This window comes from Festucalex cinctus, chromosome 2, assembly GCF_051991245.1.
Source record: "Festucalex cinctus isolate MCC-2025b chromosome 2, RoL_Fcin_1.0, whole genome shotgun sequence".
Lineage (NCBI taxonomy): Eukaryota > Metazoa > Chordata > Actinopteri > Syngnathiformes > Syngnathidae > Festucalex > Festucalex cinctus.
This window is the reverse complement of record NC_135412.1, coordinates 24,416,966-24,443,532: the sequence shown is the minus strand read 5'-3', so window position 1 is coordinate 24,443,532 and position 26,567 is coordinate 24,416,966. Positions and strand designations below refer to the sequence as shown.

Genomic DNA, 26,567 nt, shown 5'->3' with positions numbered 1-26,567 from the left:
CTGCCTGGTCAATGGGGTGTGGAATCAAAAACAACTAACTATGGCCAGCAGATGGCAACATTGAGTCTCTTTTCAATGGGCTGCTGGTGCATGGAATTACAATGAAATGTGACGGTGACGGAATCGGATGGAATCTGATGAATGCTCGTAATTGGTGAAATGGCACTGTGGAGTTTTTTTGGGGGGGTTTTCATAACGTGTAGCAGTAAAAGAGTTAACGTCAACAGACAAAGCAATGTAGGCTCATAACAATCAAAGGGAATTAGATGAACACACCACAAAGTAGCATAATAAACACAAATCGAAATAATACAATATTAATCATTAATTTATCCGGCGGACTACCACGAGATGCGACTCACCACGCTAATCCTCGTAGGTCTGACCGAATGCTTCGTAGGCCTGCATGTGCCAGCCACACAGTGCGCAATGCGTCACTTCCGCCATAATTTAATAACGCGAATATCACTCCGTTACATAATTATGTGCACATAATGTAATATCAGTGATTCTCAAACTGTGTGTTAAGAGAGATCATGAAGCATGGAAAGTTTCTAATTTCACTTTATTGGTCTAAAAAATATCTAATTTACTACAAATAAAGTTTTGTTTGTCTATGCCAGCGACATAATTGAGACAAGCGAAACAATTAAATTCTCTTCCACTAGATGGCAGAGTTCCAAAAACTTGTGTATCCACTTTTTGTGATATTTTTGTTTTTAATGTGCGCTGAGATTTTTTTTCTAATGTGAAATATGACCCTTGGCTATTAGGTTGGAAAACACTGATATACAGTAAATGATGCCACTCCGTGTTATTTGTGACTCAAGCATTAGCGACGGATAATCTGCGTGTGATTTTACGCCTCATTTAGTACGTCCTGTACCTAACGGCAGCCGCACGCTTCAAGAAAACAACTTTTGTCAATGAAATGGGATTTGCGAAAGTGCCATCTGGACAGGAGGGCAGATCGAGCCCCCCAGTGTCAGATCCTTGGAGCAGATTAGACCAACCTGTGAAGGAAGAAGAGGGTCACAGTCTGTCCTAGGGTAGCCCAAAGTCAGCACTGGGAATTGGGACTATTTGGGGGGTACTGAATGGCTATTTCAGCCTAATTTAAAAAAAAAAAAAAAAAAAAAAAAAGTCACTTTAATTCCTAATAAATTGGGTCTGAATGCTTTGTGAAAGGTGGGACAATAAAATTTATGGAAATCAAAGCCACTACTGTATTGATATTGAGATTTTGCCCCTTATTAGCTTTAAAAAAAAACAAAAAACAAAAACACTGCTAGTACTGTACTGTATTCTGAATACAGTTGCATGCTGCTGTTTTAAATGTTTAAAAGACAAAATACAGCATACAGACCAGCCTTGCATTATAGTTAACATTTGACCTGTTCCTCAGAGCGTTTTTTTTTTTTAGTAAAATAAATAACATTACAATTACATGTAATTGACAACGCGTTTTGAATCATTTCAAACCTAATTATAAATGCGTATTTAAATTAGCTGTTGATAACATCTCACAAATCCAAACATGTCGTCATCGTGTGCTGAGGCGTGCCCGCCTCCGCTCGACAAACAATCACGCACGTCCACATGAGTATGAGTGAGCGGGGGCGTGGCCAACACACGTTTTCCGTACAGGGGGCTTGTTCCTATGGAGCCAATCATAAGGAGCCGGACCACTGACCTATATATATATAGACCCCTTCAAAGTTTGTGAACAATGTGACGCAATTTAAAGGGCGGGGCTTAGCTTGAGGCAAAAACACCTCAGTGGCGTCTGGTTCTAACACCGGTCAGCATATTTTCACAGAAAGTTCACGTCGGAATGGACGCGGAAAACGGCCATTTGAGTCCATATGTGAATAAACTGACGCCCCACGACCGTGAATGTTACTTTAAAAAGTTAACTCTCACTCATGGGCCGATATTTACTGACCCCTACGCACTCACGCACTGGATAGATGATTTAACGGGACTACCCACCGTACAATGGCCGGACATTTAAATCTACCTTATAGAAAAACTGACCGTTTATACTAAAGATAAACTAAAGGCCTATAAATCATTACATGTCTACAACTAATTACGTCTTGAATGGACATGTTCAAAATTGAGAATGTAACAACTTGAGCGAGGACTTTTGTGTCGTGCTGCCAAGTGCTGCCAAGTCAACGACGGGCAGAAGACGAGGATATACGAGGCATGGGCCTCTCCTACAAAAATTTGACAAGAAGTTATCGGAACCATTGTGGGGGCTTTCGCCTCGATAAATCTGAAACATACAGCTAACGTTTGGTTAGCTAGCAGTTAGCATTCGCGCATGTAGCATGTAAACACTGACTTTTTGTAAGTCCGTTCATGTAAAAATAATCCCACAAATAATGACTAATTTAAGTAATTTCAATCACAACTTAAGCCTTGTTCACATGGCAGGAGAATTGGCCCGATTTTAGCCCCGAATTTCCCCTCCCGACAATCGTAAGGGCGCGCCGAAACGCAAGCGATTATCTTCACAGATAATCCTGCCGTGTGTTGTCACCACACACAGCGCCTCCCGATATCGGCGCTCGGAAGGACCCCCGACTTGAAATAGGGCATATCCAACATGTTGGATTTTTTTGGCCCGATTTCGCTCCGCGCAGCAGATTGACAGTGACGTGCAGCCAATCAGAAAGCGAGCCAGCGAGGAAGCCGGTGGGGAATCCAAAATCAAAACAGTCATGACGCAGCAGAAAGTCCGTGCTTGCGCTATTACACTCTTTTTAATTTTTTTAAATAATTTGTAATTATTTTTTTTTTTAAATACACGCACACACATTCTCCACAAATAAACGTGGTCTCCGGGTGGGACGCCAACCCGCGCCGCCAGCACCGAGTGGAGGACAAGCGAGTGCCCATTTACACTCCTTTAAACAACACCTTTTCTTTTTTTTTCCGCTTTTTCGGCTGAAAACCAGGATCGGAAGCCACGTTTAATCTCGAGAGGATTTGCAAGACTTCCCGTCACATGCTTGAATGAACTCGGCTCGTGTGGGGTGTGTTGATTGTGCAGTGTGGCTGCACACCACGCACGGTACGTTCAAAACTGGAACTCCCGTGATTTTTTTCTCTTCACGTGTGGTGTCTGTCAAAGATTGGAAATCGGCCAACAATTTTAAAATCTTGCCGTGTGAACCAGGCTTAAGTCTAGCCCATATCATTGTCCAGGCTGGAGCTGATCGTTTAATCTTACCTGATATGAAGTGTGCGCTGCAAACACGAGCATTGTTGATGATAGCCTCAGTCCAGTCCTTTCGCCTAATTGCATTTAACCACAGCCGTCTGCGATTACTCTGACTGGCAGAGGCTGGGATGCGATAGAATTTCAAGTTTTTGTTGGCGCTTTTACGGTTCTGGCAACCAAAAACACAACAAGACGACATTTTCTACAGACACTCAGCGTTGTTTACTTCTAGCTGCACTTCCGTTGCCTGCAGCGGAAAGTTGTTTTTGCATCCAGTAAACACCGTGACGTCATCGTGACGTAGGCCATGAAGGGGCCTATATGACTGGATAGCCAATAGGTCAAGACTTTTGAGGTCGCGAGGCCGCCATATTGCTCCACCCAAGAAACGTTTCTCAGCATACATTTACAGTATCGAAATTGGAGAACATTTGAGACCGTACTTAGTTGAAAGAGCATGATTTATCATGCTTTAAATGTGTTAAACATAAACAAGCGGACATTTTACCACTTGCCTTAAATACATGTTTAAATTATATGCTTAATGATGCTTAGTACAGGAGGAAACTTGTATTTATTTATTTAAGATTTATAACTGCCTACGAGCTGTATATGTCTTATTTGTACGTATACGGTGTAGTTTATCCAGTAGTCAGCTCACGAGGTGGGAAGAACAAGATAGCCACCCTGTGACTTCAACGGCTTACACTGGGATGTGTATGGGCTATCCAGTCATACAGGTCAGTAATTTAAAATGACAGTATGTGCGCATCCGCAATAAGGACCAATACATGGACTGGGCCGTGCCAGAGAAGCCTCGGTGCTGGTGGCAAAGACATTTGATTTTAAATATAAAATAATATGCGGTTTAATTAAATATACATTGCAATAAAAATCATCAGCCAATCAGAGGGCACATAAAATGCAGCCAGACATTTTGTTATGTTACAGCCTCATTCTAAAATGGAATAAATTCTCTCTTTCAAAATTCTACACAACTCATAATTAACCTGGCACCCGTTTTGGGGAAATTATCACTTTTTTTTTTTTTTTTTTTTAAGAAGTACAAAACAATCTGAGCTCTTGAACAAGACATTAATTCCCACATCAACACGTCTTTTTTTTTCTTTGTTTTCACTTTTTTATTTGAGGTGCAACTGTCTAGTGCAAATTGTAACGTCACATTTGTGATGGGCTGAGGAACATGCACAAAACATTGACATACTTTCTTATCAGGCATTTGCCAAGTGTGTTTGTATGTGTGAGTCCTCTGAGTGTCCCGGCAGCAACAAAGACGTTTGGCTGCACACAAAAAAAAAAAAAATAACTACAAAAAAAAAAATACTGTAAAACATCCTCAATCACATCAACAAAACAACAAGTGACAAACAAAACATCCCCCGAACAGAAAGCGTCGCTCTTGTTTTGAGTGAGCAAAGTGACGATTGCAGTCGCGGGCGGGATCATGCAACTTGATCCTCGTCTCTTCACATCCTGACATCGCAGGTACTTTGCAACCTGGTCAACCATAGATAGATATATACATACAAATATATATATTTACATGAATAAAAGAAGTGAAAAAAGATAGATATATGTATCTATGGTTCGAAACCAGGCACTTTTTTTTCACAATTGGAAATGTTTTGGAATCTGTACAAACAGCCGCATCCGATTCGCCTCCGTTACTGATCCGGTTTACGTCACAGGGACATGAAATGACATCAACAAAGAAAGTCAAAATCCTCACAGTTCCCCCAGTGGAGCCGATTAAAAACAACATTGATTCCCTGCATAAATATTGAACTAATTGAGGGCGGGACGTAAAAAACGAGCCCGCCGTGTGAGAAGCGAAGTCGTCGTTTCTCTTAGCCCCGCCCCCTCCACCCGGGAGCGTCATGGCAGGAAACGGCTGCTTCCCCATCCCGGGTCCCGGGTGGGTCCTGCTTCCAAGTCTTCCTTCAAACTTCATCTAATCGTTAGCAGCGACAAAACAAAAAGTTGAAGGTCTCCGCCCCCCGTCCCGTCACCATGACAACCGTGATTGTCTGAGCAGGTCAAAGTCAAGGCCGACCAAATAAATGAAAATGTGCAAGTAAGCAAAAAAAAAAAAAAGTTGGAAGGGGGGCGATCACGGTCGGCGATCGTTCCTCTTCACGCCGACGAGCCCGAGTTGTGCGCGGCGGGGGGCGGGGCTTGCGCGGGTCCCACGGCGCCCGGGACCTGAGGCTGCAGGGCGGCGCCAGTGGGCGATCCGCCCGTCTGGACCTGGGCCTGGAACTGAGCCATCTGCTCGGGGCTGGCCAGGGTCTTGAGCAGGTTGTTCTCCTGCTCCAGTTGACTGTTGCGCTCCATCAGCTCCTTGATTTGCTCCTTAAGCACCTCCACCTCCTCGCGCACCGCATACATCAGGTGACTCTTCACCAGGTCCTGAGAGAGGGACGGAGGGGCCCGTTAAAATGACGCCATTTTTTCCAACTCGAGTTGGAGCCGATGACAAAATTCTCGCTCGCGATAATTGAAGCGAGAATTTACGACGTCAATGACACATGGAAAGGAAGAAAATTACTCCCCATGGAAATTAACTCGTTTGTTCCCAAAAACGTATAAATATGTTCTATTTGAAACATTTTAAGTGTCCCAAAGACTTTTTTTTTTTAAATGCTAGAGCATACAGAAGGTTTTGATGCAGCTTCTAAACTGCAGAGAACGGTTGAAGCAATAGTAATAGTAGTAATTACAAAAAACGGCCAGCAGGTAGCAGCAGAGTATAAGAGATCAACTGGGGCCATGTTGCAGCAAGCTCTTTTTGCCACCGTTTTCACCAGGAATGTGAATGATGATGCTATATTCTAATGTTAATTGCTACAAAACAGAAACTGAATTTTTTTCCCTGATGAATTAAGAGACTCTAATCTTTCTTTTGGTATGTTTTTATATTAATAGAACACAATATTCTGTGGGCCTTGCAAAATCTGTCAAAATCCAGTAAAACAGCGATGGGGGTCGCTTCAGTCAAAACGGCTTCCAGTCAATGAGTTGATGGTCAATTTTGTAACGACACAATTGAAGGCTGGCTGCAACGAGGGTACTTCAATATAAATATTTGGAGAAAATGCATGACACTGACACTGGGTTGTTTGCGTGATTTTTTTTCTGTTTTATGTTGAGGGCTTGATTTTTTTTCTGTTTTATGTTGAGAGCTAAAACTGACGTGACAATGTTGACGTGAGGGGAGGAGCTTCCTTTTGTCTAATGGGTTCGCCATGTCGGGATTACAGATGAGAAAATGTTCTCAATTGCCTGAACGGTTCAATAGATAAACAAAATATAAAATCTATCAATCTTAACCTTCCATACATATATATAGTGCAAAATAAATTTCCATTCTGAAAATAACAAGCACAAATGCAATCATTTGCTTTTGTCATTATATTGAATATCCATAAAGATGATTCCAATTACAAAGCACGCCATTTTAACAGATTAATTTGGAGGCAGAAACAATCAACTTCTAAATATTCTATTGAACATCTGAATCGTTTTAGTCAGCATTAGGGGGTGTGAATTGCCTAGCATCTGGCTATTTGATCCATATCATCATTCATGCGTCACGATTCGATTCATCCTGATACAAATCTGTAGTCGATTATGGCGATTTTTTTTTTAACTCAAATTTAGAAAATACTAATCCGTAAACTTGTACATGTATACTGTAAGACTTGTATGATAATGTCTTTAACTGAAACTTCAACAAAGTATTTAACAGATTGCAATCTTTCATGTTTGAACAGCATTAAAATCATATATTAAAGGCGTAGTCTGCCGGATTCACTCAGGAAAATGCACTTTTTATAATACAGAATGTACACACTTTAACTTTCTCTCAGTCTACACATCTGTGTTTATGTTAATCTTTGGTGGTGATTTCGTCCTAAATCCCTACCAGTGAAAAAATAATAATAATCCGTGCGTGCTTTCAAATTGCCGCGGGAGTGACGTCATGCCGCTGACACGTTCGCCCGGCCCCGTTTGCGACACGCCACCCTCCCGCTCTGCGATTGGCTGGAGGGGTGTAAACACTGTCTTTCCACAGAAATGGCCCGCTGTTTCCAAAACAAACACAAAATGGCAAAATACAGGCTAAGGGTAGTGGGGGTTTAGGACGAAATCACCACCAAAGATTAACATAAACACAGATGGGTAGACTGAGAGAAAGTTAAAAGTGTGTACATCCTGTATTTAAAAAGTGCATTTTCCTGAGTGAATCCGGCAGACAGCCCCTTTAAGTCTGAATGTTACATTAATGTAATATTTTTTCATGCTTAAAGTGTGAACCCTAACCCAAAGTAAGTTTTAGTTGAATATTTCCATCAAAAATTGATGTTTAAATATTAATTTGGTCGCATATTGAATCAATACAAGCATTGCGCGCTGTAATATCGCGATATATAGCCGGAATCGATTTTTCTTAACACCCTTAGTTACCATTACACTAAAATACATTTACCCAAACTATATTTACTACTAATAGCCAACCTCAATTTCGCAAATCTCTCTTTTATTTCCCACCTTTCCAACTTGTGACAAATTCCCAGAATGCCCTACCCAACGTCTCATCATCAGCACCAGATGATGAAAAAAAAAAAGGGGGGGGGGGTATTAAATCTTCATAATTTGAGCGTCCCATCTCATCCTCATTGTGTAGATAGATACGGAACAAAATGTCCCCGCGACGAGTGGGAGGAGCAATGGTCGGCCGAGTTATTTATACCGAAAGGGAGGGGAGGCTGCTGCCTGCCTAGCAACAAACAAGCCGAGGATGAGGATGGGATTATAAACGTGTGAACCTCCGCTTGGCCCACATCATCTGTCCCAAATCGTGACAGTGCACGGCCACAATCGTATAATTCTTCAATGGGGGCCCCTTTTCCTTGTTTTCACGATAATCCAACCCTCAGTTATTGGTCTGAATTACAAGTCAAGGTCATATCGCGAAGACGAGAAAGCAAATGGCCGAACGTGCCTCGGCCATTACGTAACGCCTAGTTGGCAGCACACGAGCGATGAGGTAAACAATTGACTTACCATGGCTTGCTCAATCTTGTTGTCAATGGCCACGACACTTGCACCCGAAGAGCTGAAACGCACAGAAGAAGAAAGGGGGGGGGGAGCACATAGTCGGTTGGACAGTGGTCTGAAAGGTGACGCAAGACGCGACGATTGTTGCGGCAGGTGAAGCGACAAGGCGCAAAAGCAACCCGACAAAAAAAAATAAAAACTGCGCACGCAAAATTTTTTTGCTGACGTTTCCATTATTTTTCGTGTACCTCTTGTCAAGCCTGAGCGACGACGACGCGCTCTCCTTGCCGAGGACGGAGGACAGAAACGAGATGGAGAAATTGCGCAGCTGGCAAACGCCAAGGTCCATCGCCGCCGTGTAGCGACACTGCGAATTCATGCTCGGCCGCCCATCCAAGGTGCCGGCGCGGCTCGGCCCGGCCCCGGATTCAGAGGACGTCCGGCGGTGCGAAGCGGCAAAGCGGGACACGCGAGCGCATTCTGCGGCTCCAACATCATCCGGACAAACCAGAAGTAGTGAGTGAGCACAAAGGCTGACTGAGGTGGTGCGAGGAAAGGAGGGGGAGGGGCTGCCAGCCTGCCTGCAGACGCCTGATTGGCTGGAAGCGAGGCTCATTTGCATAACACTATCCACGGCAGCCACATTTTGGAGGAAAGCAGGAAGACAGCTGCCTCATTTGATGCATACAAATACCCACCACACTTATAAGACTCTCAAACGCGACCGATGTCATACTTGATTAGAAATGCAGGCGAGAGGTCTGAAAAACAGCGGATTAATTAAGGACAATGTCGCCACCTGCTGGTTATTTGTCACTTCCACCACCCAAAAAAAGCCAGTCATCAGTTTCCGCGCCCTCCCCCACCCAATAAACATTTTTTGTTACATATTTTGATCAAGAAAAACACACGCAGTTTATTTAAAGGGATACTTAACTCATTGAGCCATTTTAAGCAGTAAAAATTTTACATTTTGTCCATAATGTGGTAACTTCATTATTTTACCTTTAAAAGTATTTTTTCTACTTGCTGTGGACTGTTGATGACATCCCCTGTGCTAACGACCAATCATGGCTCAGTTTGCTGACCAAACCCAGAAAACTGGTGAGCCATTGATTGGCCGTTAGCTACTTCCTTTGCACAGGTGATGTCATCATCATTTGACAGCAAGAGTAAAAATTACTTTTTAAAGGTATTAATTGTACATGAAAAATAATGGTTATCAAATTCATTTTGGACAAAATATTAACTTTTCACTGCTGAAAATTGTTCAATGAGTCAAGTATCCATTTTTAAACCACATTCAAATCCAGGGTGGTGCATTTTGTACTTTCCAAGTACTATTTGGAAGTACAATTGATTTGTATTTAAATTTGAAGGTCAGAATAAAACGTTTTCATTGAAACACTTTTGGCCTACGACTTGCTGTATTTTAATGTTGGTCATTTACTCGCCTAAGTATTTTCTGAGGTTGTACTCTGCGTCAAAAGTGAAATACAGCTGTCAAAATTAATCAGCAACTACTTTAATAATTTGAGTAATCGTTTGGAGCGTTTCTTTTTTTTTATTATTAAAAAACTGTCCAAATCCTCTGATTTCCGCATATCAACATTTTTGATATTTCGAAAGTCCTCGATGAAAGAAGACGGATTTTCGTCTGTTTAATCAAAATAAGACATTTGCAAACATCTGTTTTTACTTTGGAAAACAATGACCAAAGCGGTTACACAGTACATCTATCCTGCTTTATCATTATTATTATTATTATTATGAATACAAAGTACGAAATAAACACGAATCACTGGTTAATAAGCAATAATCAGGGGAAACATGCTTTTCTAATACACATTAATGCAAATTTAAATGAATCCAATTAGTAATCGATTTAATCGATTGAATAATCGGTAGTTTAATCGATTCTAAAAATATTCAATAGTGACAGCACTCAAGTTAAAGCACCATTTATTTTTTTTTGGGGGGGGAACATATGCAAACTGAATTTATTTATGAAGACATGACAAATATTTTCCTTGATTTTCTGCCAATTGTAACAACACTTAAAAACAAAACAATTTGTAAACACATGAACAATAACGGAACCTTCAAGAACAAAACAGCACAAATCAGGTCGTAATTGATGCCAAACAAGTTGTGATTGATTTGCACAATCAATTTTCCCAAGGAGCCAATTTGATCACCAAAAAAAAAAAAAAAAAAAACGGTTGACGACATCACTCAGGTGTTTCACATCAATCACTGGTTATTTTTAAGGCTGACACCATCACTATGGCAACACTTTTTGACAAAAAGAAGATGGTCTTTTTTTTTTTTTTTTTTGTATCTTACTCTTTTCTTGAAATTAATGTTCATGTTAATTTAAAAGTATTTTCTTACAATTATGAAAGACTTATTGCACTTAAAGACAACTCAATCTTTTTTATTTATATTTACAATTATTGAATTACATTCTGAAAATATTTTCATCTCATCCTTGCCGATGTTAATGTTTGTGTAACACTTAAGTTATTATAACACGTTACTTTCATCACTGCCTCCTCAAAATGTACATTGGAATTTAATATTTGGTAAGTTTTTTTTTGTTTTTTTTGTGTGTAAAATCTATTCTCCACTCACTCTTCTTGGCTCCTCCCCAAAATACAAAAAAACTTACAAGAGTTGAGACGTTTGACTCAGACATACAATACTTCCTTGTCACCAATTACTACTTTTTTGTAGGGATGTAACGAAAACTGTGATATCGTGATATTGTGATATTAAAACTGCCACAATATATCATCGCCATAATGTCATGATATTAAAAGCAGCACGTCAGGTTGATATCTATTTGTGCAGTTCTAGCACCCTCTGGTGGCTACTTTTTTTAGTGCAGTTTAATTTTCACAAGGCATGTTTTGGCCCCTGCGATTGGCTGGCAACCAGTCCAGGGTGTCCCCCACCTACTGCCCAGAGCCAGCTGAGATAGGCGCCAGCACCCCCCGCGACCCTTGTGAGGAATAAGCGGTCAAGAAAATGGATGGATGGATGTTTTGGCCCTTCTATTTTTAAAATCCATGCTATTGGTCAGATGAAGGGGAAGGTAATGTGCTTGTGAGTTAATATGTGGAGGAACTCAATATCTGCGTGCTGTAGTAATTACAAAACAATATTGTGATATTTTTGTTGGTTTGAGCACTTTTTTTTTTTTTTTTCTGTCTTGCCAACCTTCCCACAATATCGTGATAATGATCGTATCATGACCATCATATCGTATCATGATGTTTGAATGTCGTTGCATCCCTACTATTTTTGGGCACCCCCTTGTGGCATCTTTAGGGCATTACACAACAAGAACAGATAGTGAAGGAGTGAGGTGTTTTTTTTTGCGCAAATACTTTTGGGTGATCATTTTCACAGCGGGGGGAAAAAAAGAAACATGAATATGGTGAACTCGTAAATGGCAAATCATGATATACATGCAAAAAAATAAAAAATCCGACCGGCTGGTCAGGGAGTTGTTTTGAAACAAAAAGGAGCCCACAATGATTGGTTACCTCTTCAGATGCCTCTCCAGCTCCCAGAAGAGAAACTCAACGGCCATGGCGTGGCGACCCCTTGCTCCTCCCCCGGCCCCGGCCAGCCACTTTGCTCTCATCGATGCGAGGGGTCAAAACAAAACGCTTATGTCCATGCGAGGCACCCCAAACGAGCACCACCACCACCACTGCGCCTCCTCCGTCCTCCCCGCACCCCTTGGTGCTTCACATCAGGGGGGGAATCTGAGAGAGGACGGACGGACGGACATGCCTGAATCGACGACTGGCAGCGTTGGTGAGACGCTCCAAGAAGGAAGACTGGCTGGACCGTGACGTCATTCCGAGTACGACTCATCGCATCGCATCAGCTCCCTTTCCTGCTGTTACGTAAACTGTCTGGAGCGATTACTGCAATCCGTCCAATGGGATGAGCCCTTTTTTCTGACCACATGCACACAGTTAGCATCAGGGTGATTATAGTTTTTGGAATTTTACATTTGAGTTTGTTTTTACTTGTGTTTTTTTAAATTGTGTTTTTTGTTTTGAGGGTGGTTCTGGTCATTTTTTAAAATTTGTTTTAGTTATTTAAAAAGGGATACTTGACCCATTTGAACAATTTTCAGCAGTGAAAAGTTAATATTTTGTCCAGAATAAATTTTATAAAAGTCAATATTTTTCATGTATAATTAATACCTTTTAAAAAGTCATTTTTCCGCTTGCCGTCGACTGATGATGACGACATCACCCGTGCTGATGACATCACCCGTGCTGAAGTTGGTAACTATAGAGGACCAAAACTGCCAAAATTCAAAATAAATAATGACTAAATAAATAAATGACTAAAAGTTAAAAATGAATATAAAAAAAATTCGAAAATTATATTTAAAAAATTAAATATAAATGGAAATAAATCCGTTTTTATTGTCACTTTTTAGTTATTTATTTATTTCATAGTCATAGTCATAGTCATTTATGTATTTATTTATTTAGTCATGTATTATTTAGTCATTTTTTTTAGTTATTTATTTAGTCATTTATTTTGAATTTTGTCAGTTTTGGGCCATACTGCCAAGTTGAAATGTTATTCAAATGAGGGGGCGGTCCTAAGCGTGTCTTGGGTCGAACTCCGCCGTTGCAAGCCTGTCAGTGGTCGAGTGAGCAGCCCGGCGAACAAGGAAGTCTTGCCAGCGTGCAATGTGAGAGCTCCAGCAATGAACATATCGTGAGCTTCATATCGTGATAATATCGTATTGTGACGTTTGGATATCGTTACATCCCTAGTTACCACATTAATTATAGACAAAATATGAACTTTTTACTGCTGAAAACGGCTAATTGAGTCAAGTATCCCTTTAATAAATGCTTAGTTTTAGTTTAGTTTCAGTATTAGTTTTAGTTTATAAAAAAGTGTGTATTACTTGTGCGCAATGTTTAAAAAAACAGCAAGCGAGTGACATCATCTGAAGGTGCTTTTCTATTGGCTGCCGCTAGATGACATCACTTCTGTGTGACACATTTCCAAACGTGCTTATTCCTGTTCATATCAAAATAAACATACTTAAAAAATCACATTTAAAATCACCCCCAAAGACGAAAACAAAGGACATTTTTGCCATAATTATAGTGAGTTTTAGTTTTGAAACATAATGTAGTTTCAATTATTTTTTTTGATTTTTTAAAAGCATGTTTTTATTTTATTTCGTTAACAAAATTGTTTTTTGAATGCTTCAGCATTCCCACAACTAACAAAATGTAAAAAACAAAAACAAAACTCAAAACAAAACCCAAACTAACTCAAATGAAAAATACCAAAAATATAATAACCCTGGTTACAACTGGACAGGCCAACCAGCAGTTTTGTTTTTTTTGGGGGGTGGAAAACGCATTGAAGACGGATTTTCCCGGACCCTCAGCCCCAAAACATTTCATCACGCACCCCGTCGCGTCCCCGAAACAGGAAGCAGCATTCCACACTTAAGGGAATATTTCACTTAGAGCAGGCGCACCACTGGGTGCGCTGTCACGATGCATCAGTGCACGGACGCACGCACAAGCACGAGCATGAGGCTCCGCTTGGCCTCACGTGCGTTTCCATGCGAGTTGACGAAGAGAACAAGTTGATGGTTGCTTGCTATGAAACGTGGATTCGGGCACGATTCAGCTCGGTTGTGAAATGACAATGTACAACAATTCACATATTCATGTTGATTTTTTTCCCCCTGTGGAATATAATGTTGCATTTTTGGATTTTTACAGCAGGACTTGGTGTAAATGTCCTGCAATATCGAGGACCCAAACTGCCAAAATAAAAAATAAATGTGAATAAAACTCAACATAAAAACTGATCTAAAAATATAATAAAAAAATTAAATACAAATACATGAATAAAAATATAAATGGAAATTAAATACAAGAAAAATATATATCCATAAATCAAAAAATAAAAATAGAATTAAAAAATGTGATTCAAAAAATAAAGATAAATGTGGACGTAAAAAAAAAATCAAATATCTAAATAGAATTAAATATCAATCAAATAAAAAGGCTCCGTTTTCACATTTATTTATTTCATGCTGCAGATGCTCTGTCAGGATGAAATGTTATTCAAATGAGGGGGCGGTCCTAAACGTGGGTAGGACCGCCTTTGCAAACTGCATGATTGAGTGAGCAGGTTGGCCAGCAAGGAAATCTCATGTCAGCTTGCGTGGAGAGCTCCAGCAATGGATGACTATCTTGTCAGTAGAAATAAATAAATGTGACAGAAGAGCATTTTTATTAATTGATATTTAATTCTATTTATATATTGATTTTTGTATTTATTTCCATTTTTTTAATTTTGTTCATTTTTGTATTTAATTTTACTTTTGTGTGTACACATACATACATACATAAACATATACATACATACATATATATATATATATATATATATATATATATATATATATATATATATATATACATACACACACACACACACACACATACATATATATATATATATATATATATATATATATATATATATATATAAATATTAGGGGCGTTAAAAAAAATCGATTCGGCGATATATCGCGATACTACATCACGCGATTCTCGAATCGATTCAATAATCGGCAGAATCGATTTTTTTTTTTTTTTTTTTTTTAAGGATTCACACCTTGAGCATGGAAGAATGTTATATGAACGGAACATTAAGCCTTAATATTTTATTTTAATGCTGTTCAAACATGAAACAGATTACAACCTCTATAAGACTGAAATTTCAGATAAATAAATAATACATTTTCATATAAATCTTACACTCTACAAGCTTACTGATTAGTATTTTCTAAATTTGAATGAAAAAAATCGCAACAATCGGCTTATAAATTCGTATCGGGATTAATCGGTATCGAATCGAATCGTGACCTGTGAATCGTGATACGAACAAGTGTGATATTGATTTGTGTTGGTCATTTTCCTGCCACTAGGGGGTCATTAATCATGCGTTTAAAAAAATAAATAAATAAATTTTAAAAATGAGTGCCGTTAAAGGAACTTTAAATTAACTAAAAATAAACGCACTAATTTTGACACCACTAATATATATATATATATATATATATATATATATATATATATATATATATATATATATATATATATATATATATACATATATATGTATATATATATATATATATGTGTGTGTGTGTGTGGGTGGGGCGGGGGGGTGTATGTGTGTGTGTGTGTTTTACCATTAATATTTATTTTTAGTACTTAATATTATATTTTTTATATCCATTTTTATTTTCACTTTTATTCATTTATTGATTTTTAATTTTGGCAGTTTTATGGTTGTTGTGGTTTACTGTCAAGGTTATTTTGTTCGTGTCCTTTTTCTGAGGGTGAGCACACAGTTGTCAGAACAAAAAGGCTGCGAACCGGTTTGAGGGAGATCTCGCCGACGTGGCGATAGATCTCCTTCTCAGCCAATCGCCGAAGGCACTGAGGCTTCTGCTCAACCAATCCTGCGAGACCCTGACGACACCGTGACGTCATCGGCCGGAAGCCCAGATGGGATGCGTTCATTCCGGAAAGCTGGAGAAAGGGCCGACCCACATACGGCTCAAGCTCAGGGCATAAAAACACTGGACAACAAGAATGGCGAGCACGCTGGCGGCCATGTTGCCACCTGCCATATATTTCAATTTGCCCTCTATATAAATCAAGATGACTTGACTCGACTTTTACAAATACTCCATCTTCCAACTTTTAGCCCTATTTTTTTGCAAGAGATTGGCTTTGTTTCCCTGCCTCCTACATTGCTTGTCAATAAGTAGTAGGAGACATGATGATATTTAATGACTGGCCAAAAAATGATAACCACTTGGACAATATCGTGTGACATCACAATATTGTAATCAAAATAAAAATTAAAAAAATAAATGAGCTCGCACTTAAAAAAAAAACACACAACATTGTGCTTTTGTTAATGCATATAAACAACGTGCAATCTCTAATAACATTTCATATTGTGGCACTTACTTGCTAATGCATGCACACATTGAGTTCCTCCACATATTGACTCGATTCAAAAGCATGTTACGTGCCCCTTCATCTGACCATGAGCGTGGATTTTAAACATAGAAGGGCCAAAACATACATACATACATTCATACATTTTCTTGACCGCTTACTCCTCACAAGGGCCGCGGGGGGTGCTGGAGCCTATCCCAGCAGGCTTCGGGCAGTAGGCGGGGTACAGCCTGAACTGGTTGCCAGACAATCCCAGGGCACAAGCATCCACAGTCACAAGCACACCTAGGAACAATTCAGAGCGGGCCAAAACATGCCTTGTGAAAATTAAACTGCACTAAAAAAAAAACAAAAAAAAAACAGAGGGTGCTAGAAGTGCAGAAATGGAAATCAACCTGACTTATTTAACATATGTGCTGCTTTTAATATCATGACATGACGACTAGTGTTGTTCCGATACCGATAATGGTATCGGCAGAGGCCCCGATACTGCACTAAAACAGTGGTATCGGTATCGGTGACTACTAACAAGTAACATGCCAATACCATTAATTCCAAGGCTAATATAGGACTTTGGATGCAGCATCTTGTGTCTTGCTCATGCACGACATTCACTGATATGTGACATGTTCACTGCTTGCTGGTCTAAGATATCCTTTTGGCCCTTGAATGCTCTAAACCAATGGCAGGGCAGCATTTTCATGTTGAGAAAAAAAAACCTTAGGTATCGGCATCGGCCGATACTGCAAAGCTTGGTATCAGAGTATTGGGAGGCAAAAAATGGTATCGGAACAACACTAATGACGAGGACGATATATTGCGGCATTTTTAATATCGCCGTCCTCGTTCTATCCCTAGTTAGCAGTGGTGAACTGTACTGTCGTACTGAAGCCGTGTATTTTATTCACGTCACCTCAGTTAGTAGGGCTTGGTATCGATTCAGATTTCCAGGATCGATTCGATTCCATTCACGATTCACAACGATTTTCGATTCATTTCAGGAATTCATGCAGCACCTATTTTAGACAGTCAAAAGTACCAGTGCTGCAATTAGTAGAAACTTCTTGCTGTAATTTAATGCATTAGTAAAAATATGAATATTTACATTAAGAATTGAATCCATTGCAGTTACATTAATACTCTATTTTATTTAACATGGCCTTATAAAAACAATACATAATTATTTAAATCAATTACTACCACAGTACAGGCTATGTAAAAAAAAAAGTGACAAAAAACACTGACACTCACGACATTCACATTGTTGTTTTTGTTTTTGAGGGGAGGGGGGGGGGTGTTGGGGGTGGAGTCGATATATTATACATGGTTTTATGTATCGATATTGGGATATAAAAAAGCTGCATCGATACGACATCGATATATCGATATTTTGAACCCAGCCCTATCACTTAGATAAACAAGTTGAAAATATGAGCAAAAGTTTCCAAATCAAAAAACTGAATACGACTGTTCGTAAAGGAATAATATTCAATAAAACTCTTGCATTGGATATTATGATATTAATCAAGTGGTCATATCGTTGTAGCTAGTCGGTGTATAAATCCACTAAAAGCCAAAGCCAGATGCAAAATCATCCCTACTTGCAAGGAATTTGGGAAAACAAAAAATAAATATAAATAATAAATACATAAATAATAATAATAATAATAATAAAAGGAAAGCACAACTACAATATATTACAAATGTTTTTTGCAAGCAGCAATCGAGAACTCGTTTGAAGTCCCGAGATGGAGAAAGAGGAAAGTTGTGTTTGCAATCGAGGATCAAGCGGAGATAAGCAAACCTCAAACATCTCTGATGGGAGTCTCTGGTGTGGAAGGAAGCCAATCGGCCTCAGGCCGGCACGGCACGCAACGTCTTACATAACCGGCCCGTTGCCATATGTTCCACCAGAGGAGGCAACTTCTTTTTTTTTTTTTTTTTTGCTCCTTTCGTGACACAAGGCAACAATTTCCACTTTTAACAAGCACCACAATTCGAATTGCACAGACAGCAGCAAAGGAGCGTTTGCACAACGTCATGCCAAGAATTTTTATTTTGATCAATGAATCATGCATTTTGTGAGCAAAACGCCATTTGGAACCACGCCCATCGCGACGAAGAAAAGTTGAATTGAGGCGGTTGCAAATGACAGATGAGGAGGGGGATTCGGGACAAATCTGCATCGTTATGGTGGCTGCATAGAAATGGCAAAAGCTAAACAAGGCTCTTGAAATACAGCAAGAAATCCAGTAGCAACAAGCATATGGTGCTGATGGGGAGCCCAGCAAGGGTCTTCTCAAAAGCAGGTGGGAAACTTCAATCTGGGCTCATCATTTGGAGCTTTTCCACACACGGATGAGGGACATCACGCTAATAATCACTCACAGCAGCTGGTAGAACACACACTTTTTTTTTTTGGAAACCATTGGAGAGGCATGATATGTATATATTTTTTTTTTTTTACACAATAGACCCTTCCAGCTGCTTAGCTCCCGCTCCGCCTCCCAGAGGGCAAGCATCCCATAACAAATGATTTAGAGAGCTTAATTTTCGATGAGCGTTTTCGTTGTCAAGTGTCAAAAAAAACGTCCCGAGTAGGACACTACATTACTGCGAATCATTGAAACCAGTTGTTTGGAGCTACTGGCTAAAACAAAAAACGGAGTTTGTTGGATGGCAAAGTGAAAGTGGAAGCCTAAGGTTATTTTAATAAATTTGGTTTCAACCAAAAGTAACTTGCATAATTATGTTTCAAAGAATTTTATTTGTCTTAATATTTTTTAACGTTTAAAAATTTTCTTGTTTTGTTCCAAAAAATAAATGATCATTTTAATTATTACCAACATATTTGTGATGAATATCTTCTTACTACTAAACAGAGAAATGGATGTTTTTCCCTGCAAAGTTGAAAAACATTTCAAAGCGCCAAGAGAAGTTGAATACTTCCCGTGCAGCAAACATGAAGAAGCAGACAGACATGAAGAAAAGACGACAGAGCAGACAAACGTGAACGTCATTTTGAGGCTTCAGGTCAGCCTAATCTGTTCAAAGCGGGATGGCACGGAGGCCCAATCCACGACCAGCACAAAAAAACGGGATGCAGGATTTTCCTGGCAGACTTCATTTAGCGTAAGCCACATTTAAAGGAGACATTTCTCTCGGAGCACAAGCAGGATTTTCAAATCAATCGGCACTAATCCGACAGGAAACTGGCAACACTTTCAAAATTCTCATTTCATCGCGTGCAGCAAAGCCTTCCTGACCCCCCCCCCACACACACACACACACACTGGTGATAAAAGCACATTTAGGTCAGTGACTCCCAAACGCGTTAAGACGATTATATAAAGCGCTTGCGGTTCACACGAGAAGGTTGGAAGGGCGGACACTGCCCCCCTGTGGTGAACCCTGGAATAACACGGTAGTGGAGGCAATCCCTTCCTATCCTAATCTATTATTGTTGCCTTGTTCGCCATTTTGTAGTGCAATGTACAATGCGACTTGAAAACAAATGAACAACTGAGGATCATAAGAAAGAGCAATATATCCCATGATGCACTGCGCCAATACAGAACAAATTTCCTTTGCTTGAGGGTTTCACTTTCGAGATACTTCACTTATTTAGCCCATTATAGCAATGAAAAGTTCATATTTTGCCTACTATAAATTTGATATTTTCATTATTTTTCACATACAATTAGTAACTTTAAAAACACATTTTGCAACTTGCTGTCGACTGAAAATGACATCACAAGGGCTCAGGTAACCAATAACAGCTTAGCTTGTGAATGTCACATGACCAAACCTAGAAAACAAACACTCCAACTGCTCATCCTGGAGAGGAAACCAAAGGCGGCGGCTAATGAAGACGTTAACCTCAGGGAAAGAAAAACAGTCGAGAAGGATAACTGAGAAAGGAAGATGGAAAACTTGGTAGTAGTACCCCTAGTACAATGTTTTTTCTTCATTTCTTTTTAGTGTTTCTGAAAGCCAAGATGTTGCACTTTGGAATGACCTTACGACTGTTTCATGCTTTTTATCTGCGTTTTATCATTATTATTATTATTATTATTATTAAAATGTCTGAGTGAGTGCTCGTCCAAGACTGCTGATTCCAAACTTTTTGCTAGGGGTTGTACAACCATAAATGTAGCCTTGGACACATGTAGACGATGTAGCTACTTTGCTAAAGATGAGAGTCATGTGACCATGACTTACAGGGATTGGAAGACATTGAGCAGTTTTTGCCTTTGCACTCACAATCGGAATGTTTGACATTGGACTAAAACTAGACTAAAACCCTCATTGGTAAACAATACCTGGGACTAAATCAGTATGCATTTTTGTCGACTAATGACGACAAGATGAAAATGCACTTCATAAAAACTGAACTAAAATCTATGGACGTTTTAGTTCATGAACAAAAATGAGACAAAAAATGATGTGATTTTTGTAAAATCTTGTCTCTGCTAATCTGTCACTGTGACAGTGTCATGTGACACGCCCCCTTTCAAATCTGCAGCTAGCAAGTGCAACATTGCAAAAACACATGGGACAGACAGGAGGTGGATTCACGGTGAACCATTACAAGAAATAAGTAAATTATAGTTATAACGCAACATTAATTAATGGCTATAACGTTCCAACAATAATGTTAATCCGACTGCTAACTATTGCTGGCTGATTTACTAGCATGGAGTCATAGTAGCCACTTGTTGATATACTGTAATTGTGCGTCAAGTTGTTTTTCATCAAAAAGATGAGAGTACATTTGATGTGAAATAGTTTGAGATCCCGCGACCCTTGTGAGGAATAAGCGGTCGAGAAAATGGATGGAATGGATGGTTAGTTTGAGATCCAAAATGTCCAAACATAATCTGACAAAAAAAAACTTACAGGGGTTGAATGACTGTCGTGACTAAAACTAGACTAAGACATTGACAGTTTTTGTTGACTAAAACTAGACGAATAAAATGGTTTTCTTGGACTAAAATAAAGACTAAAATGCTAGATTTATAGTGAACTAAAAGTTGACTAAAAAAAAAAAAAGGATGAGGTTGAGTAACTGTAATAAAAAACAAGCGTGGGTGAAATTGCACTAAAAGTTCATTTAAAAATGGCGAATATAAAATTAACTATTTGCACTGTTTCAAGTTTGCCTACTTAATGGTTGTTCTCGCTGAAGCTTAGATATTCATAACCAGAAGCTACCAATTATCATGAAGCATGCAGCGTGAAATTAACCAGTTCCACTTAATTGACTATTCTGAACATTTGTCACATTTCCACAATGCAACGTTTTCTTTACACATGGAAAACATACGGCGCTTTGTATTGCACTTGCCTGTGACTCGCATACAAACCAGGCAGGTTGTCAAACTAGCCAAACAACATTTCATCGCATTTTGAAAGCAAAATAATCCCCACAAATCAAATCACAACGTTCCAAAGTCCAATGCTTTTCAATGGTCATTTTACCCAATAAGACTGCCGCCATTTTAACTTGTGACGCCAGCTCGGAATTATCCACTTGTCTCAGAATCTATATAAGAATCTCGACAATACAGTGCTATTTTTCTTTTTAATTTAAAAAAAAAAAAAAAAAAAAAAAAAAAAAAAAAAAAAAAAAAAAAAAAAAAAGACACATTGTAAGGGAAACGCTGGTTTGCCGTCGTAATCAAAAGGTTGATGACGTTATACTGACAAACGATCTAATTTGCAGTGTTTCCCACACCATGTTAATACTTGGGCGGGCCACCCAAGAAGATTTCAAGAAAATGTATTAAAAAAAAATATTTTAAACCGACCAGATATACCACACGTAACGTTAGTTCACTTCACCATCACTTTGTGAATCATGAGACTAGACGAGAATTATTGCTGTATTCGAGGACGGTCGGAAGTCAGACTTTTCCGAGTTCAAAGTACGTACGGGAACTTGAACTCGGAAATTCCACTTGCAAAGAATATAGCGACCCCTTTGGAAACACAGACCGTGATTGGTAAAACACCATTTACTCGAATATAAAACTAGATAGCTTTCTTCATTCATAAATATTCGAAATAACTCCACGTATCGCAACGTACATACCAGTATGCTGCTATCTCCTGGTATGAAATTATACTGTGAACTACTCAATTGTATGGAATGCTTATGAAATAAGATAAAAACAATAAATTAAGCAAAATTATTAGAAGGCAAGTTTGCTGGAGGTCAAGATGAGTTTTAAGAACCAAAATAAAAAACAATTTACCACCATCCACTAGGGATGTAACGATTAGGGCAATATTGTGATATTAAAACTGCTACAATATCGTCCTCGTCATCATGTTCATAATATTTAAAAGGAACACATCTGTTAAAAAAAAGTCAGGTTGATTTCCATTTGTGCAGTTCTAGCACCCTCTAGTGGCTAGTTCATTAATGCAATGTTATTTTCATTAGGGATGTTTTGGCCTTCTATGTTTAAAATCTATGCTAATTGTCAGATGAAGGGGAACCTAATTTGCTTGTGAAGCGATCAATGTGTGCATGCATTAGAAAGTAAGTGCCTCAATATTGTTATTAGAGATTGTAGGTTGTTTATATGCATTCCTGTTTTGTACAAAAGCACAATATTGTGCTTTTTTTTAGTATGAGCTCTTTTTTTCTTACAATATTGTGATCCTTTTTAATGTCGCCAACCACCCCACAATATCGTGATAATTATCGTATCGTGACGTTCATATTGTGATAATATCATATCATGATGTTTGGATATCGTTACATCCCTACTATCCACCATTTTGTTTGTTTACATTCGCCTCGAACGCTTTCAGGTCAGAACTGGGAAGACCATCCTCGAATGCAGCAGTTGTAACAGGACTGAGACCAAACACCCAACCCCCCTTCCACACCCCCCCCATCCCATCCACCCCGCGCCGGAATCCACCCACCCAAGTAGATTTCAAATCTGTGGGAAACACTGAATCGAAACAGAGTTTGAACAAGCCGGTTACTGTCTCACCTGTCGTCCTCCCCTTCAGCGTGTTGAGTCCTCAAGCTCGCAGCAGCAGCAGCAGCTACGAGGGCGCTGGCCTCCGCGGACATCCCCATGTGGGCTAGGCTTCTGGCAGCGACCCCGGCATCCGCTGCCATCACTCCGCCCCCGGCGGCGCCCAGCCTGGGCAGTCCCAGCAGGCCTTGGTGTTGAAACAGAAGCTTTTGCGCATCTTCCAGCTGAGACGCTTTCAGGGAGCCTCCTCCTGCCAGGGGGGGCGGGTAGAGGGCTGCGCCTGGCGTGAGAAGGGGTTGCAGGTCGGCTTGAAGTGCGGTCAAAGGCATGTACGGGACTGGCGGACCCGTGGGGGCGGAGCCCAGTTGTTGGGGACGCGGCGGCTGGCCCGCGGCAGAGGTTTCCACGGCCGACGGAGCCGCACGACCTTGACGGAGCGGCTGTGGAGCCGGGCTGCCGAGCGGCTTTGCCGTTATTGCCGACCCCGGTGAGACGGCTGCGCTCACGTGCGCCAACGGAGGCTGGACCTGGGTTTGGAACGGGGCGGTGGGTTGGATGAAGTCGGGCTGCGGAGGTGCCATGTACGCTCCCGTGGCTTGAGCCTGCTGAGTCGGGACGGTGGCGGCAGCGCCGAGCATCTTGGCGTGAGCTGCGCCGACCACTTCCTGGGGTGACGCGTAGGTGAGGGCGTTGCTTTGGGCCGGAGCTTGCGGTGGACTCTGCATGGCATGAGGACCGGTGTAGTCCTGCCCCGGCAGCTGATATGGCTGCAACGTGTGAAGTGGCTGCACCGCCGGAAGACTTGGACTTAGTCCCGCATTACTGGGCTCAGTCTCTGCTGAAGACTCGGCCGCTTTCGGCGGGTCAGCGGTCGCTGCAGGCGGAACCTCCTTCTCGTAATACTCAGTACACGTCCATCGTCCTTTGCGGAAGGGCTCCGAGTTGGTGTCCAGTTTGACCACTCGGAAACGAGAGCCGGTAGTTTGAGTGCTGGAGGCGGCTGCGGAGGCTGGCTGGCCTGCAGCGCCACCAACGGAAGCTGTCGGTCCACTCGCACTCGAGCCAGTGTTGTCAAAAGCAGACGGGGGAAGTGGAGGAACATTTCCGGGGCCGTGCAGATGTGCGTCGCTGGCTGTCGGAGCAACAACGGCACCTGATTGTTGTGCTGCTCCGCCTGCGGGTTTGGCGCTATCCAACACTGGCGGCCTCGGGGATTGGGTCACCCCTGTTTTGGAGGTGACCGACGATGCTTGGGGAAAAGCTGGAGAAGACGATTCGCCTCCTCCCATGTTGTCGGAGTGGAGACTGTGCTGCTGCGGATAATAATGATGGTGTACTGTCCCGTTGACCATCGTAGTATGCTTCAGGGCTCCCTGGTTGGAATGTGGATACGGAGGCTCATTGGGTGACACCAGGCCAGGCGTGTCAACACCATGGAGACTGTTTAACGTCTCGTCCGACGAACTCCTCTCCGGCACGCCCGTGTCCGTGGCACGGGACGCCGACACGTCCAACATGTCGGAGGAGGAAAGGTCCTCAGTGTGAGACTCGTCCAGATCGTCGTAGCTCTCGGTGTCATCAGCCAAACTGTTGCTGCCACTTACATTGATTTGAGCAGATGTGACGCTCGTGATCTGGAAGCCGCTCTTCTTCTTCACCTGAGCTCCTGGCATTTGGGATGCAGGCTGCTGATGGGGCCCCGGAGAGGAGGCTCCAGCAGGGGCCGGACTGTCTTCGAGCACGTTCACTCCGGAACCGGTGGAGGAAGCGGGTGCCCCGCCGCCGCTGCCCCTTCGGTAATGAAACGCAGTTTTCCTGCTGCCAGAAGCGGGTGGGTCTCCACAAAAGTCCTGATGGTGCATCCCTGCCGCCAGGAGGGTTCAAGATTTGGAGATCCTTAGAAATCGGCCGGTGGCCTTTTGACTCTTAACTGCTAACTAACGCACAGCTATCATGCTAGCTCGATTGTGATGCTCAAGCATCGGTGTAAGTCCAATGACTTGTCCTTAGAGTCAGGATGTGCTAACTCCGAAGCTACTACACACAATAGCCCTCCTCACAAAACATGGAATCGAATAATTGATGTAACTGATTTGTGCTAGCCAGTAGTTAGCCTTAAAGCCCTGGTAAAGTCAGCAAGAACGATTACCTTCACTATACACAGTTATAGTACCTAAATGAATATGTTTTACATCACACGGACAGTGCCAAAGGCAAGCACGAAGATTTAGCCGTAAATAGTTTGGCTGCAGTCAGGTGGTCTACGAAGCTTCCGAGCTGTCCAACCTATGTCGCATGAAATCGGTCGCTGAGTCCATTCCTCATGCGGACGTCCTCCTCTTCCCCCCCGAAAAACTTGGCGATGTTTACACTCCGCCGGCAATCAACAGACAATGGTGTCTAAATGACTCCTGTGTTTTGGTGGCTAAAAAAAAAAAAAAAAACGGACTTATGCGCAACTCATATGCCCGATCCAGTCCTCGTTTGCTGTATCATTGCCGGTGAACAGCGGCAGCTAACCTAAGCTAAGCTAACGGGCTGTCAGGTTCAGAGGGGACAGGGAAGCCAAACATTGAATATGCGCATGCGCAAGTCCCTTCATTTCAAAACAACGCGAAATGTAAGCTGCGCAATCAACTGATTCAAAAATAACAGTTGAGGGTGCATTATTCCTCCATTGATTAATTCAGGAGGTAGAGACGTGACACGGACAGAGGAGGAGACATTCAAAATGACAATCATTAAGTGGATGAAAATATTTAAATCAGTATTGTGGGTTGTGGTTAGTTCTTGGTTTTATAGTTTTTGGCAAGAGCGCAAGACAGTGGTGCTCCTATTGTTAATTGCGTCAGAGATTTAAAGGGGAAAACAAAATCCATCGATTATGTGTAGAACGGTCAAGTAAAAGTAATGACAAGCAACCTTTAGTAGGTTAGCCAACCATTGTAACCAAGCAAGAGTACCGTTGCTTTTTTTTCTTCTGAATTTGGACACAGACCTTGTTTGCATTTGCTCTTTTAGGTCTTGTTGTTTGACGCCTTCGGTACTACTGCAGCTGTCAAATAATTTGGGCCAGCAGGGGGCTCTGCTGCTCTGCCAAGCACCAAACACGCAATGCAGAGGAAGTTAAAATACGTAAGTAGCAAAAGTACTAACAACCGAACAGATAGAATCTATCTGTTCGGTTGCAGTGCAGAGCAA

At 41.1% G+C, this 26,567-nt stretch overlaps 1 protein-coding gene across 3 annotated transcripts; it reads right to left on the bottom strand.

Annotated features, from left to right (window-relative positions):
• Window positions 1-4,349: 4,349 nt before the first annotated feature.
• On the bottom strand, window positions 4,350-25,937 carry LOC144014234 (TSC22 domain family protein 1). Of its 3 annotated transcripts, none has more exons than XM_077513910.1 (3): window positions 23,379-25,937; window positions 8,321-8,372; window positions 4,350-5,662 (listed from the first exon to the last, which is right to left on the bottom strand). In XM_077513910.1, exons 1-3 carry the CDS (start codon window positions 25,226-25,228, stop codon window positions 5,387-5,389), a joined length of 2,178 nt encoding a protein of 725 aa, XP_077370036.1. In that variant the 5' UTR covers window positions 25,229-25,937; the 3' UTR covers window positions 4,350-5,386. The 3 variants fall into 3 exon arrangements, with proteins under 3 accessions (XP_077370036.1, XP_077370038.1, XP_077370037.1); XM_077513912.1 differs by lacking the exon at window positions 23,379-25,937 and adding an exon at window positions 11,866-12,185; XM_077513911.1 differs by lacking the exon at window positions 23,379-25,937 and adding an exon at window positions 8,563-8,882.
• Window positions 25,938-26,567: the final 630 nt, after the last annotated feature.

What these genes read in the sequence shown, in the direction of transcription:
- LOC144014234 (XM_077513910.1), bottom strand. Translation starts at nt 25,228, where the DNA reads ATGCACCATCAGGACTTTTGTGGAGACCCACCCGCTTCTGGCAGCAGG. An exon ending in GCTGAAGGGGAGGACGACAG is followed by an intron (nt 8,373 to 23,378) that starts GTGAGACAGTAA and finishes TGTGCGTTTCAG; the next exon opens with CTCTTCGGGTGCAAGTGTCG. An exon ending in ACAAGATTGAGCAAGCCATG is followed by an intron (nt 5,663 to 8,320) that starts GTAAGTCAATTG and finishes TCCCTCTCTCAG; the next exon opens with GACCTGGTGAAGAGTCACCT.